Raw genomic sequence first — 15307 nt, forward strand, 5'->3', positions numbered from 1 at the left:
AGCTGGAAAATTCATGGACAGAAGAGCCTGACAGGATCACAGAGTCAAGCAGATTGAGCGATTAAGCACAACATTCTGAAAATAAAGGCAAAAAATGAAACTTCAAGCCACAAAGCATATCGAGATCTGAGTCACCCATACACCTCAACACTGCGTTTAAGACTTTCCTTAACCTCCGAACCCATGGCAAGAGAAATTCGACTAAAACTCCACTTCCAAACAGTAAACCAAATTCGCCAGTCACACAACCTCCCATAAGCCCTGAAAAATAAAACTCACCAACCATCAATAAACAAAAAGACTAAAATCTAAGCCACAACACTTCCAGCACAAAATGCCACTATACTCCTCCCTATCAAATAAACACACCTTTTCTTTAACGAAAAAAAAGATTCAGGAGAAAGCGCGAACGCAGTCCCCCACTACCACAAATTATGTAGTCGAGTTTCCCACATTTGGGGAAATCGCAGGGGTCAGCACATCCGGAGTGCAATGGATAAGCCTCGCCCTGGGAAAACCACCTTCGTGATCATGGTATCTCCCCTGCCAGGTAAGTATGAGTTACTAACCCTGCCTGCCACCTCAGCCTCACATTCCAAACACTTCGCACTTACGGTCACTCTCTTCACCGCAGACTCTACACCCTCACTTACGAAATAACGGCTTCTCCCAACTAGAAGGGCCTGACAAGCACTTTGCGAGTACCGCAACATTTGCAAAATAATACAAACGCTTCATAGTACATTCTGAACAGGGCCAGCCGACGCCGAGCTCATTTACATACTCCGCGCACCTTAGTGACGTCACTCCGTAGCGCCGACGGTACCCGGGTCTCGTGATAGGCTGACTGACAGCCAGGAGGCGCTCGGGGCCTAATCCCCGGGGCCGGGAATGTGACCCACCTTTGTGACAGAACAGATTGTAGGGATGCGATTAGCTTTGAGACTGGGTGGGGCGGGGATAGTCCGAATTATCCAGGTGCGCCTAATATAATAAAAGACTTTTATGGAGAGGTGTTACATTATCAACTGACCGAAGACACGAAACTGGTGGCTTTGAAAATAGAGAGATGAAGTGAAGTGGCTCAGTCGTGTCCGACTCTTTGCGACCCCATGGATTGTAGTTTACCAGGCTCCTCTGCCCATGGAATTTTCCAGGCAAGAGTACTGGAGTGAGTTGCACATTTCCTTCTCCAGGGGATCTTCCCGACCCAAGGATCAAACGCGGGTCTCCCGCATTGCGGGCAGACACTTTACCGTCTGAGCCACCAGGGAAGCCACCAGAAAATGGAGAAACGGACCACAGAGCAAGGACAGGTTGCTTTCAAAAGGTTCCCGCAATACCTACTCATGAAGAAAGAAAAGGTCATAAAAGGAGCCTCCCCTAGGAGAAAGAGACCACCGTATAGATTACTTTCTATTTCCACAGTAGTTAAGAAATTTCTTTCAAGTCTATAACAGCGATGAAAGAGACCAACATTTTTTTTTAAAAGAGGAAAACAAACATGCCCGGGCGTTTAACCACTGCTGGAAAACCCAAATACCAAAAATCCTGCAAGCAACCATAACAGAAAAATGATAACCTTGTACGTTTTCAGCCGAACTAATAAATCCCCATAGTTTAAAACTGGGGTAGTTTACACCGGTAACTCACAATAGCCACTACTAGTAACAAACAAAGGAATACCAATCTGGTGCCTTCTCTTAGACAAGCCATATCAGGGGAAAGCGCGAACGCAGTCCCCCACTACCACAAATTATGCAATCGAATTTCCCACATTTGGGGAAATCGCAGGGGTCAGCACATCCCGAGTGCAATGGATAAGCCTCGCCCTGGGAAAACCACCTTCGTGATCATGGTATCTCCCCTGCCAGGTAAGTATGGGTTGTTATCAGCCTCTGCCATGTCACCCACATATGCTAATCACTCTAAAGAGAGGGTCACTTTTCTCGTGTATTTTACAGACCTCTCCCCCCATTTCTGGAATTGAGCCTTCAAACTATAATTACAAAGGACTACTTTGTATATCTCAATATTGCCAAATCATAGAAAATATAACGCCTAGTGTAAGCATTACCGGCAGTCACTGCGCTCATCTACATGTTCCACACCCCTTTTGCTGATCTCATTTAGCGTGTCCTTTTCCCGGTAGAGTTACTGGAATGAAACTTAAAGGCAAAGACTCTACAGATATAAAAGTAAGTTCCTTATTTCAAGGGCTTGGAGCTAATGGCCTCGCTGTGATTCTGGCGCAGTTCAGCAAGCCGGTATCAACGCAACAGAAATAGCAAGTCTGAAAAGATGAAATTTGGTAAAACTACGTTTGAAAACTCAGTCAATGTAGTCAGAGCTGCAAATAACTTGAGCGTTCAAAGCTTCAAGCACAAGTACAAATTAAGCTCTTTTTCAAATGTGGGGCAAATGATCACCCTTACAAGAACAGCTGCACAAATACTAATTCTAATTTTGAACTGAGTTAGCTCATGCAATAACCCCTCCTATGGCAGATATTTGGATGAGTTGTAGGGGTCCATTCAGCTGGAATGTGATGATCCTCACCGTTGGAAATCACTTTTGTGATCAAGAGTGTCTCCTCTCCTAATTGAGACTAAGTTGTGTTTTGACTTATCCTTAAACCCTCTTGTGCTGGACACTACAAACACAGGGGCATTCTTTTGCTTTTTCATGGGTGTCTGAAATCCACAAGACTACTAGAGATTCAACCCATCCTACAAGAAATTCCTGACCTCTCCAAGACTATCTTAGACCCTTCAAAAAGAGCAAATCCTGTTTTAGGCAGCGGTTAGTACTTCATGTATTACATGTTCACATGATTAATATAATCAGTGCTCTCCTTTCTGCCTCAGTGTATGTTAGAACTGGAGTTCCCATGTTTAACTATTCTTCAGTTGCCCCAGATCACACTAGAACCAACCTATTTCTCACATTTTTATCTTACAGAAGGACTCTTCTGGTATTCTCTCCTCCACCAACATAAATCAGCCAGAGTTTTATATCTTTTTTTTTTTTTCCTGGCCACACTGGGCAGCTTGCAGGATCTTAGCTCCTCTACTACAGATTGAACATGGGCCCACAGCAGTGAAAGCATGGAGTCCTAACCACTGGACCACCAGGGAATTCCCAAGCTTTATATCTTTAAAATCAGAAGAAATAATGCTATTTGTAAAAATCATGTTAAAAATTAACAAGCAATAACTGAGAACACAGAGGTAACTGAGATGGGGAGAAAGGAAAAAATACTGGGGTGGAAGACGGAGATCATGAAGTCTGAAGTCTGACCTTTGACACCCTACCAGTTTGATTTTTATAAACTCTCTCCCCCCAAAGAAAGAACTATTTATGTAATACATATATAAAATATATACTCATATATACATACATACCTGCAATATGTAATCGAAACAAAATATTTACATTTTTGTGTGTCTGTGAAATAAAAGTTAGATAACTTGGGGCTTCCCTGGTAGTCCAGTGTTTAAGAATCCTCCTGCCAGTTCAGGAGACACAGGTTTGGTCCCTGGTCTGGGATGATTCCACAGGCTGAGGGGCAGCTAAGCCAGTGTTCCACAACTACTGAAGCCCAAGCACCCTACAACCTGTGCTCCGCAACAAGAGACAACTCCAGAAGGTAGACCCTGCTCACTGAAACTAGAGAAAGCCCACACACAGCAACAAAAACCCAGCGCAGCCAAAAGATTAATTAATAATTTTTTTTCTAAAGTTAGAGATCTTGAAATCTGGCTGGGAACCACACTTGTAAGGAGAAAATGGTATCTGTGAACTAGACTGCTATTATCACCAAACAACTCTTAAATTCAAAATGCCATTTTCAGAAGGTCTGTGACTAGCAGTGCCTTCTTTTTATTTGTAAGATATAGTTGATTTACAATATTGTGTCACTTGTGGGTGTACAGCAAATTGATTCAGTTTTTTTTTTTTATATTTTTTTCCACTATAGGTTGTTACAAGATATTGAATTTAGTTCCGTGTGTTATATACTAAGTCCTTAATGCTTATCTGTTTTATGTATAGTAGTTTATATCTGCTAATCCCTTACTAATTTATCCCTTTCCACCTCCATTTCCCCTTTGGTCACCATAAGTTTGTTTTCTGGCTGACTCTGCTTCTGTTTCTTTATATAGATTCATTTTTATTACTTTTTAGACTTCATATGTGTGATATCATGTAGTATTTCTCTTTTACTTCACATAGTATGATACTCTCTAGGTCCATCTGCATTACTATAGAAGGTAACATGTCATTCTTTTTTATGACAGCGATACTCCATTGTGCACACACACAAACACACATCTTAAACCAGTCACCTGTTGGTGGGTACTTGGGTTGCTTCCAGGTGTTCGCTACTATAAACAGCACTGACAGTGTTTTCCTTTCTGACCATGATGCTTGTTGGATCTTACCTCCCTAGCTCAAACCTGAGCCCTCAACAGGGAAAGCACCAAGTTCTAACCACTGGGCCATCAGGGAGTTTCCTAGTGGTGCTTTCTTAAATAACACAGAGCCCTTCACAAGGTTAGTTTCACTATTTCATGGGGAACTTCTTTGTTTTTGGCCCAGTTATCAAAATATATGTCCAAGGCAATCTGCCTTAGAGCAAAAGCATGACTGTCCTTCATGCTCTTATAGCTCAAGCAGGTTAAAACATTAATGCTATATCCTCACAGAAGCCCTGTGAAGTTTAACATCCTTTGAGGAAAGCCACAACATTCTTTAGAAAAATACAAGGAAATACTTACATTAAGTTTATTTTAAATATAAACATAAGTTAGCCAGAAAAAGTAGAGAAGCTTTAGTTCATTTTACAAATGTTGCAAAACTTTGTTGCCAAAACCAAAGTAGATGTAATCATCTCACAGATTAATCTCATTTATGAACAAAGCGAAATGCCCCCACTGGCAGCAACTAGAGAAAGCCCACACAGCAACGAAGACTCAGTGCAGCCAAAAATAAATAAAAGAACAGTCTGCGATAACCAAATAGGTTTTATACCAGGTATATAGGACCTACATATATAAAAGTATGTTGGAGACTTCCTTTGCAGTCCAGTGGTTAAGAACCCACCCTTCCATTGCAGGGGGCAAGGGTTTGAGAAACTCAGATCCCACAAACTGCTTGGCCTGGCCAAAAAAAAGCATATGATAAAGACAGCATTTTATATAGGTGGGGGAACAGATCAATTGCCTTATAAAGATTATTTAGGAAACTGTCTTACCACTGGAGAGAAAGGGGAAAAAATGCTTTCTCCTACATTAAAAAAAAATCACATAGATTAAAATATTCAAATTAAATCATAAACCATATATAAAAAATACAGATGATTATGTTTATAGTAATTTTGAAGAAAATAAAGACTTCTTTTTGGTCTTGCCAAAGGGCTTGGAGGATCTTAGTTCCCAGTGCCCCCTGCAGTGGAGTCCTAACCACTGAGCCACTAGGGAATTAATAAGAAAAGACTTTCTTAAAAAAAAAAAAAGAAGAAAAGACTTTCTAAGCATGTTACCAAAGTAAGAATTAAATATAAACTTTGCATATACATAACATCAACAAAATAGAAAACCTCATAAAGTCTAAATACATATGACAAAGTGGGAAGATATCTGCCATATAGTGATTAGGTAAATAGCCTGTATAATAGAATATGAATATGAGAGAGTTGGCAGCTTAAGAATTTTGGGTTTTAATGCCAGACAAAACTGAGCAGAATGCTGAGCCTATCATAATAAATGTTAGTTATAATTTATGATAATAAAAACAAATACATATTTTAAATTAAAAGTAGCCTAGTTAAAAAGTGAGAAAGGAACATGCACCCATGTTTGTAGCAGTATTACAATAGCCAAGAGGTAGAAGCAACTTAAGTGTCTATCTACAGATGAATGTAAATATATACAATGCAATGTTGTTCAACCTTAAGAAGGAAAGAAATTCTGATAGATGCTATAACATGAATGTATTATACCTTGAAAACATTATGTTAAGTGAAATAAATCAGGTACAAAAAGATAAATTCTATATGATTCCATTTGCATAAGGAAATGAAAAATGGTGAGTTGTTCAAAGGGTACAGAGTTTCAGGTGTGCAAGATAAAAAAGCTGTGGACATGAGTTGCACAACACTGTGGATATAATTAACACTACTGAAACTTACACTTAAAGATAGTGAAGATGGTAAATTTCTTTTGACCATGTCACACAGCTTTCGGGATCTTAGTTCCCTGGCCAGGGATTGAACCCAGGCAACTGCAATGAAACCACCAAGTCCTAACCATTGAACTGCCAGGGAATTCCCAAAGATGGTAAATTTTACGTTATGTGTATTTCACCACCATTAAAAATAAAAAGTGGGCGAAGGATATAATGGGATAGTTACAATAATAAAATACACTTGGCCAATAAAGTTATATGAAAAGATTTTTAACCTCTCTTAGTCATAATAAATTATAATAACCATTTAAAGTCAATTATACCTCAATAAAAAAAAACCAACCAACCATTTAAAGACTGTTAAAGGCCAGTGCTGGGCTTCCCAGGTGGCGCTAGTGGTAAAGAACCCATCTACCAATGCAGGAGATATAAGAGTTGAGAGTTCAATCCCTGGGTTGGGATGATTCCCCTGGAGTAGGAAATGGCCTTGAAAATTCCATGGACAGAGAAGCCTGTCTGGCTACAGTCTTTGGTGTCTCAAAGAGTCGGACACGACTGAGCACATATACACACTACATACAGAGGCCAATGCTAGGGTGGAAGCTGGAAAATCAGTTCCCATATACTGTTTTTTTCCCCCCATATACTGTTAGTTGGACTATAAGTGGTGCAAACGCTTGGTGATAAGTTTCAAAATGGGGAATTCCCTGGCCGTCCAATGGTCAGGACTGAAGACTTCCACTAACATGGCTCAGAGTTTACAAAAAAAAAAAGAAGATTCAAAATGAAAATGTGTGTGCTTTTTGACCTAGGAATTCTACTACCAGAAATGTATTGAGAGAGACAGCATGAGCAAGCTCAAGAGCCCAGATGGGCATGCTTGAACAAGTGAGCTCCAGAGCACACACTACCTCATCACAGTAAAAAAAATTGGAAATAATTTCAGTTATTAATAACTGTCCAGTTATAGGCCACTGATTAGAAAGATGGGCCTCAGGACAGAATAGTATCCAACAATTAAACTTAATTTTGTTTAATGTGGCATGTGGGATCTTAGCTTCTGACCAGGGATCAAACCCATGCCCCCTGCAGTGGAAGCACAGTCTTAACCATGGACCACCATGGAAGTCCCAAACTTAATTTTAAAATAGTTTTTAATCATATAGAGAAAATTTTTGACAAAATATTAAGTGAAAAACAAAAGATATATAAGATACATACATTTCTTCAATATGTGATCATAACTCAAATAAATGTATATAAAGTTGTAGGGGCATTAAAATAAACTGAAATGTTAACATTATCATCTTTGAATGAAATTCAGCCCCCTTAAAACCAAGTTCCTCTGCTGAGTTTATGATTAACCTCTCAATCCAGAACTTTATTCCCTTTCCTGTCTTGTACCTGTTCCCCCTCAAGACAGGAATATCAAAGAAAAGGGGGAAACTGTAACTGAGCAGGACCCTATGGGGCCTTCCCAGGACAGAGCCCACCCCCCCAACCCCCACTGTCTTCTGCCTGTCTTTTGTCTATAGAAAAACTTTAGCCTCCTAGGCCTTCTTCAAGTTCCAAAGAGCAAATTTAATCAGAGAAGTGAGAAAACACAGAAAGAAAGGGAAACTGGCAAAACAAAATAGTAATAGTTTAGCCATTAAACAAAGTTAAGTTAGTTCCTCCATAAGAGCTATAGATAATATTCTGAGCCATATCCTTAGGTTGTTTTGGTTACCAAAGTGGAAAAGTGGTGGGGAGGAATAAATTAGGAATTTGGGATTAACAGATACACACTACTAAACATAAAATAGTTAAACAACAGGGAACTATATTCAATTATCTTGTAATAGTGTATAATGGAAAAGAATTTAAAAAAAAAAAAGAATCTGAAAAAATATATGTATAACTGAATCACTTTGCTATATTCTGTAAATCAATGATACTTTAATTAAAATATTTAAATAAAATAAAAAAGGTCTATTAATCAGTTTTATAGTCTTTTTTTTTGTATTTTGTTTTCTACTTCCTACACATAAATATTTTCCACCTATTTTAGAGTACAAAACAAAAAAAATGGGAGAGAGTAGCAGGTCAGTCATCTAATCATCCATTCCTTTAACAAATATATACTGAACACCTCCTATAAGCCATATATGGTGCTAGGGGTTCTAGGAAAACAGCGAGTAAAATCCCCATGGTCCCCATTTGACTGAATCTCATTCTAGTTGGGGAGATATATGCTAAATAAATGATCACACAAAGACATCTGGTGCTGTGAGATCCTTAGCGGGGGGGATCTGATCTAGTTTTGAGGGGGTTTGTTGGAAGCAGAGGTTCAAAGCCAGATAAGGGGTCAATGTATGCTGAGATTTGAAGGATAAATAGTAGTTAACTGGGTATAGCAGAAAGGTATGCACAAAGGTTCTGTTGTGGCACCCACAAGAAATTAACACCAGAATGGCTGGAGTGTAAAGAGTAAAAGGGAGACAGGGAAAAGATACAGCTAAAGAGGTAAACAGGAGCCAGAACATGCAAGACTTTTTGTCTCATTAAGAAATTTGGTCTTTATCCTAAGAGCAAAATAGGGAGTTACACAAAATGAAATGCACTCAAGAAAGGACCCTGTCTGCAGCATGAAGGGACAGACTAGAGGGGAGGGAAAGACAAGATGCAGGGAGACCACATAAAAGGCTATTGCAGTACCTCTAAGAGAAATGGTGACAGCTTGGCTTAAAAAAATGAGACATGAACATAATCAAGATATTTTAGAGAGAAATTGATAGAGTTTGTGGCATATTGAACATGGAGAGTTAAAGGGAAGGAGGTGTGGAAGATTCCTAGGTTTCTGGTTTGTGCAGATGGAAGGATGGATATTCAGTTCACAGAGGCAAGGTGAAGGAGTCTTTTGGGCCTAGAAAAGAGAACAACAGTCTCAAAGGCCCCTTGCTGAATCATCTAACTTCGGAGAAAACAATACAGAATTTCAGTTCCACCCTGATGCTCCAGGCCGGTTGCATCTATCTGGGACTTATCACCCCCTGTCCAGAAACCGTCCACCCCCTACACCTGCCCAGAAGACTTATCACCCCCTGCCCAACTACAAATGTCATCTCAACAGAAGAATACTCAAAATATCCCGCCTGATTAACATTTCGCTTATCGCTTCCACAAATCTCCCTTTAAGTAAGAAGCCTCCCTGATCCCTCTTGGCGCTCAGCCTGGTCGTCAGGCTGACTGTCACCCCTCCTTGCCTGAATAAAGGTAACCTACCTCTGTTGAGGTCGTCTTTCCTTTTCTGCCTCGCCGAAACTATACCCTACACAAGGAATGCAGGAAGAGGACAAAGATATTTTGGTGTGCTGAAGAAAATGAGTTAGGTTCAAGATAGGCTGAGTTGGAGATTTAGCATTGTGCTGTATACAGTTAGATATTTCCATCAGAAGGTCAGAGAACAGGTCAGAGCTAGGAAAATAAATTTACAAATTATTGGCATATAAATAGTCACTGAACTGTGAGTATGATAAATAGCAAAGAGAGAAGGAGAGAACCAGAGAGGGGAGAACCGAACAGGGTAGTGGGTGAAAGGTCAGTTATGGGGCCTTAAAAGAATGGGAACATTTCCTGCCCTAGTTACAAAGGATAAAAATTAAGGGAGACAGAAAAGCCAGATGCCTAGGAAGGAAATCAGTGTGGGACCACAGAAGTCAAGTGAAAATAATGTCTCAAGAGTTTGTGGATAACAAATATTTTGAGCTCTCATTATGTGCAAGGCCTTGTGCAAAGCTTTACCACAACCATCTCTAAAGCTGAACTTTGAGTCAGAGTTTTTTCTTAGTCCAAACAGCACTCATTTATCTTTCCTATTTTCATTCACTTGAACACACAAAGTTGCCAATTTTAAAATTTCTATGTTTTTAGGCTAAAAAAAAGTAATCTGCTCAGCTATAACAAATATTATTTCTCTCCCACATCTTTAGAAAACATCCCATTCTGCATGAAAATGTGTCTGTACTTGATTACTTAGATCAATTATAGATATTGACAGCATTTTGGTAGCTCATTCCTACCCTTAGTTGTATCTAGATAACAAGTCAGAAATGCAACACAACTCAGTAGTAATGATTGACTAAGGCTCCATGGTGCTTCCCTGGTGGCTCAGTGGTAAAGAACCTGCCTGCCAACACAGGAGATGCTGGTTCAATCATGGCGTGGGAATATCCCCTGGAGAAGGAAATGGCAACCCACTCCAGTATTCTTCCCTTGGAAATCCCATGAACAGAGGAGCCTGATGGAGTACAGTCCATGAGGTTGCAAGAGTGGGACACGTCTTAGGGAATAAAACACAAGGCTCCAGGAAGGCACAGACTCTTATTTGCCATGTCATTCTGCACAAAACTAGTGGTTAAATAATGTTGTTAAGTATTCAAATCTTCAACGTGTAAATTTTAAATGGAGACCTTGGTAAACTGCTCACAAGATTAGTATAAGGATCAAGTGAAATAAAATAAAACACGTAAAAGCACTTTTCTTTGGCACTTTACAATTGTAGTAATTTTTTTTTTTTTTTTTTGAGGCTGAGCTAGGTGTTCAATAAGGCTTTATTCAACTGTATACACGTTAGAATATTTTTAAATGGAGAAAAAACAAGATTATGTACCTTTTCTAGGTTAGTTTATATTTGTTAATTTAATCTTTCCTACAACCCCATGAAATATTATTAATTTCCATTTGCAGGCGAGGAAACCAACTTGCTTAAAGTCTCAGTTGGTAATTTCCTGAGATATGATACAAACCCAAATTTGTATGACTCCAAAGCTCAAGTTTGATTTTTCATAAAAATACTGCTTTTTTTTCCTCCCCCTCACGGGGGGAACCAACCCGTACTCCTGCCACCCTCTCCCCCTTGCCCCAGTGGAATCCCGGATTCCCAACGACTGGACCTCCAGGGAAATCCCACTGTAACAATATTCTCAAGATCAAGTAACCCCATATCGCAATGGAAAATAATAACATACTCCCAGGAAAATTAGGATACCAGTTTGAAAGCCTGACTATAAAGCAAACTTCATTAAAGAAATCTTAAGAATGAGGATGAAAATAATAACTACTATAGCAACTCAATGGTCTGAATAAGGTAATAATAATAAATAACAGAATGGCTACAGAGTGGACTGGTTTCTTAACTCCATACTGCTACCGAAAATTCTAAACACAACCGATTCCACTGAATTTGACCAAACTACCTCAAGTGCTATCCCTGAATATGTTAACACCATCTCTTCTTCACCCAGGACTCTGGTTACTTGATAAGCATAAGCCCGAATTCTCCCAGTGGACAGCATTTATGTAATGCCCCCTGCATGTCTACATGTGGATCATACTAGAAGGTAAGCAATGTAGAGTGGCAAATAAACTGCATTTTGATTAGTCCTACCAGACTTTCCCTGCCCTACCAAATGGGGACCAAATACTTCTCGAATTTTCCCCCCACACCCCACTCCAAGAGGTACCTCACTATTTGAAGGTAGCTCGGGCAAGAAAAAAAGATACTAGGTCTTAACTTTAGCTTGAAGAAAACTATGCTCTATGAGTCCGTCCCAGTCCTATTTTCCTCGCGGCATGGCTGTGAGCATTGGAAATGCGTAGGATTTGCTAACGTGGTCAGCACATTTCCTTCCTTAGATCTTTCGTACTTAAAGGGCTCTGATTCGCAATATTTAGGGAATTCCTTTAAGTTAGGAAGAAAAGTCAAGGCTAAGAATTTTTCCCTAACAGGAATGAGTTACTCCTTTAAATAAATTATATTCTCCTAGGCAAGGAAAGACTTCCTAAGCCACCTTCCAACCCGCCTCTCAATTTCCTCAAACTTCTCTATTTTAGTAAGCGGTCCCTTCAAACCTCTGTACCCGAACAGGAGCTCTTGCGTAACCCAACGCCTCCCTCTCGACGACCACGGGAGCCCATGTCCAGCCCACTCGGGGGACAAGACTCGCTTACTTTTCCAGTTACTTCTGGGCAGGCTGTGAAGAATTAACGGTCTCAGAAACCACCACGCTCCAGACTTGACTCGCGGGAAGCCGTGGGTGGGCGCGGGGATCGTGCGGCGAGCGCGCCCCGCCGCTGTGGGGGGCTGGCCCACAATCCCTCGCGAGGGCGAGGGCGGGAAAGGTGAGGGGGCCTAGCAAGGGGGGACAGCGGCAAGAAGAGCCAAAACACTTGCACCCTGGACTAGGGCTAATCTTTATTCGATTATTCCAGACCCCAAACCGGTAACAGGCAAGAGTGTGTGTACGTAGTTCCATTCGGAGATATCATTCCTACTAACAACGCTGAGGCCTCCAGCCAGAGGGTCAGGGCAGAGGTGAAGAAATGTGGTAACACCCACTGAGCCTGGGCTTTTTGCATCCTGCGGGCTCCATCCATCTTTTTTTTTTTTTTTTTTTTTTTTTACTGTCAGGATATACGATTGATGTGCAATCATTTCTAAATGAGAGTTGAAAGAATCAGGGAAGAAGCGGGACACGTGAGTCAAAGTGTATCCGAGTTCCTCACAGCCCCAGAGCCGGAGGCCGCGTGCAGCCAGGCCGCGGACGCCTCCCCTTCCGTCTTCCGTCTGACGTCACAGGGCGCGGCCGACGCGGGTGTCCGGGCTCGGCGAGCTCTTGGAGCGCGCGAGTGCGCGCGGAGGTGCTTTGACTTTGAAATGCAGCGGGATTTAGTGAGTTTGCCGCTGTCCCCGGCTGTGCGTGTGAAGCTGGCGTCTGCAGGTTTCCAGACTGCTGAGGAACTCCTAGAGGTGAAACCCTCCGAGCTCAGCAAAGGTAACGACTCCTGACGACAAGCTGAGGCACGCTGGCCGCCGTCGGTGCCGCCTCCAACTCTGTTTGGCCTTCAGGCTTAAGCACTATCTCGGTCAGAGTCTTCTGCCGCCTCCCGCCGCGTTTACACCACGAAACAGCTCCTCGATTTCGCTTAAGAGTGATTTGAATGGTTAGAACTGTAGTCTTGGAAACATTCACCAATTGCTTTCTCTACCAGTGCCCGCTGAAAGTTCTGAGGAATCTCTCATTTACACTCAATATTTAACGTTAACTCAATATTTAACAATCATTTAACGTGGGTTATTATATCCAATATGTATGGAAAGGAACTGATGCTAGAGGAAGCTAAGTAACTTTATTATGAGCGGACTAGGAAGTCGTTCAGCCAGGATTGGAATTCAGACCGGCTGTCTGTTTTCACTGTTCCAAAATCCAAGGGGCAGGGATTCAATTTAAGGAATGCACGATTCGTGATAGGATGAGATAAATTAAGAGAAAGCGAGTAGAATCACCAGAACCTGGAGAAAGCAGTAGAAGAAAGATATCCCTTTTCTTCATGTAATTCACTGAGAAAAACCCAAACCTCACATTACGGAACCCTGTAGATTATAAATTGGTGGGAACCACTGCCTCCTGAGGTAAACAGAAGTGACACTGTCTGCTGTCACTCTACTCACTGTGCACCTTCCACTGCAGTACTCTCAGGACTGTTACTGAGATGGAACAGAATTCTAAGTCATTACCCCTAACAATGGAAAATAAGGTTTTAACTCTCCACTCGAAAACAAATGTTATAGATCCAGTGTTACTGTTTGTCTTAAATATTACACCGAGGACTGTATCCCTCAAACTTTGATGGGCTCATTTTCTCTCAACAGGTTGGTTTTTACCTGAGCAAATCTAAATGATAGTAATAGCTAACAATTACTGAGCATTTTGGATGGCCTCCGCATTCTACCAAGGTTTTATGTGTATTTCATTCCCATTTCGTAGAAGAAAAGTGTGAGACATAAAAAAGTAACTTGCCTATGCATAGTGACTACATAGTGAGTGGTGCAGTCAGGATTGACAGACCTAAGTAATCCAGAGTTAAGGCTCTTAGATTGTATGGAACTTTCACTTCTTTAGCATCATTATTGTCTTTTTTTTCTTCTGATCTTGTGGGATCTTAGTTTCCCCACGAGGGATTCAGTCCTGCCCTTGGTAGTGAGAGCACAGAGTCCTAACTACTCCAGAATGGCCACCATTTTTGTCTTTTATTAGCATCAGATTGATAGTTCATATCCTTCATATATCAGTTAGGCACTGATATATCACACTTGTAAGTGATGCCATCCTCACAATTATTTCTTCTATAAGCTGCTCGTTTTGTAATTTCCATTTTCAGGCTGTGTTGTCAGGAATGAAGTCATGTAGTTGAGGAAGCGTAAGTGTATTGTTTGAACTATTTGTGCATCAGATAATTTTCCTTATTAAACAGTTTGCAGTGATCCATGAATTTTTCTTGAAAAATTTTCACTATGAATAATACACATGCACTTCTTAAATACGCATCTTGTTTTAGGCAAAAAGTCCATTTTCATTATTTCCTAAAAAATAATTTGTATGCCTTATGAGAGCAAGTTTATTATGGCTTCATAAGACCCAGAGAGAGAGTAAAAGAACAAAAAGATAATAAAAGGACCAAAAGGGGAAAAAAGTACATTTTTATTTCTACCTTTGAGATACTCTTGTAGGTAATCAGAAATGCTTTAGGGGTTTAGGTTTCTGAATTCTGTTTCTGAGGTAATAGCTTAATCTTTTAAGTATGTGAAGACTAAGAAAACAAAGATAAATGCCTTTATTAACTTGAAAAATTAAATAGTTAATTGAATATGACATTTTTATGTTTCTCTACTCTTGGCATCGCTCTTGTTATTTAAAAATTAAAAGTAATATAGACAATGGTGTATTAGACTGTTTTAAATCTCTAAAATCAAGTGTTCATGTCTCTGTTTCTTTCAGAAGTTGGGATATCTAAAGAGGAAGCCTTAGAAACTCTGCAAATTATAAGAAGAGAATGTCTTACAAATAAAACAAGTTATTCTGTTACAGCTGAGTCAGGCAGGAAGTGTACAGCACTGGAACTTCTTGAACAGGAGCATACCCAGAACTTCATAATTACCTTCTGTTCAGCACTGGATAATATTCTTGGGGGTGGAATACCCTTAACCAAAACAACAGAAATTTGTGGTGCACCAGGTGTTGGAAAAACACAGCTATGGTAAAATGTTCTCCCCTTAAGGGTGGGCTTAATAACATTTTAT

The 15307-nt window shown here is 40.4% G+C and overlaps 1 protein-coding gene and 2 non-coding genes across 3 annotated transcripts in view; 1 reads left to right on the forward strand and 2 right to left on the reverse strand.

Annotated features, from left to right (window-relative positions):
- Positions 1-394: 394 nt before the first annotated feature.
- Positions 395-558, reverse strand: LOC133058153 (U1 spliceosomal RNA). Its single transcript, XR_009693261.1, has one exon. It is a non-coding gene; the product is annotated as a U1 spliceosomal RNA (small nuclear RNA).
- Positions 559-1718: 1160 nt separating this feature from the next.
- On the reverse strand, positions 1719-1882 carry LOC133058142 (U1 spliceosomal RNA). The gene has a single exon (XR_009693251.1). It is a non-coding gene; the product is annotated as a U1 spliceosomal RNA (small nuclear RNA).
- Positions 1883-12814: 10932 nt separating this feature from the next.
- RAD51C (RAD51 paralog C) overlaps positions 12815-15307 on the forward strand; it is a 29393-nt gene continuing 26900 nt past the window's right edge. The window contains exons 1-2 of the mRNA XM_061142642.1: positions 12815-13001; positions 15006-15264. Coding sequence (XP_060998625.1) covers positions 12884-13001; positions 15006-15264 — 377 coding nt within the window. The 5' untranslated portion in view covers positions 12815-12883. The remainder of the gene's footprint in view (positions 13002-15005; positions 15265-15307) is intronic.

Source organism: Dama dama, chromosome 5 (genome assembly GCF_033118175.1).
Source record: "Dama dama isolate Ldn47 chromosome 5, ASM3311817v1, whole genome shotgun sequence".
Lineage (NCBI taxonomy): Eukaryota > Metazoa > Chordata > Mammalia > Artiodactyla > Cervidae > Dama > Dama dama.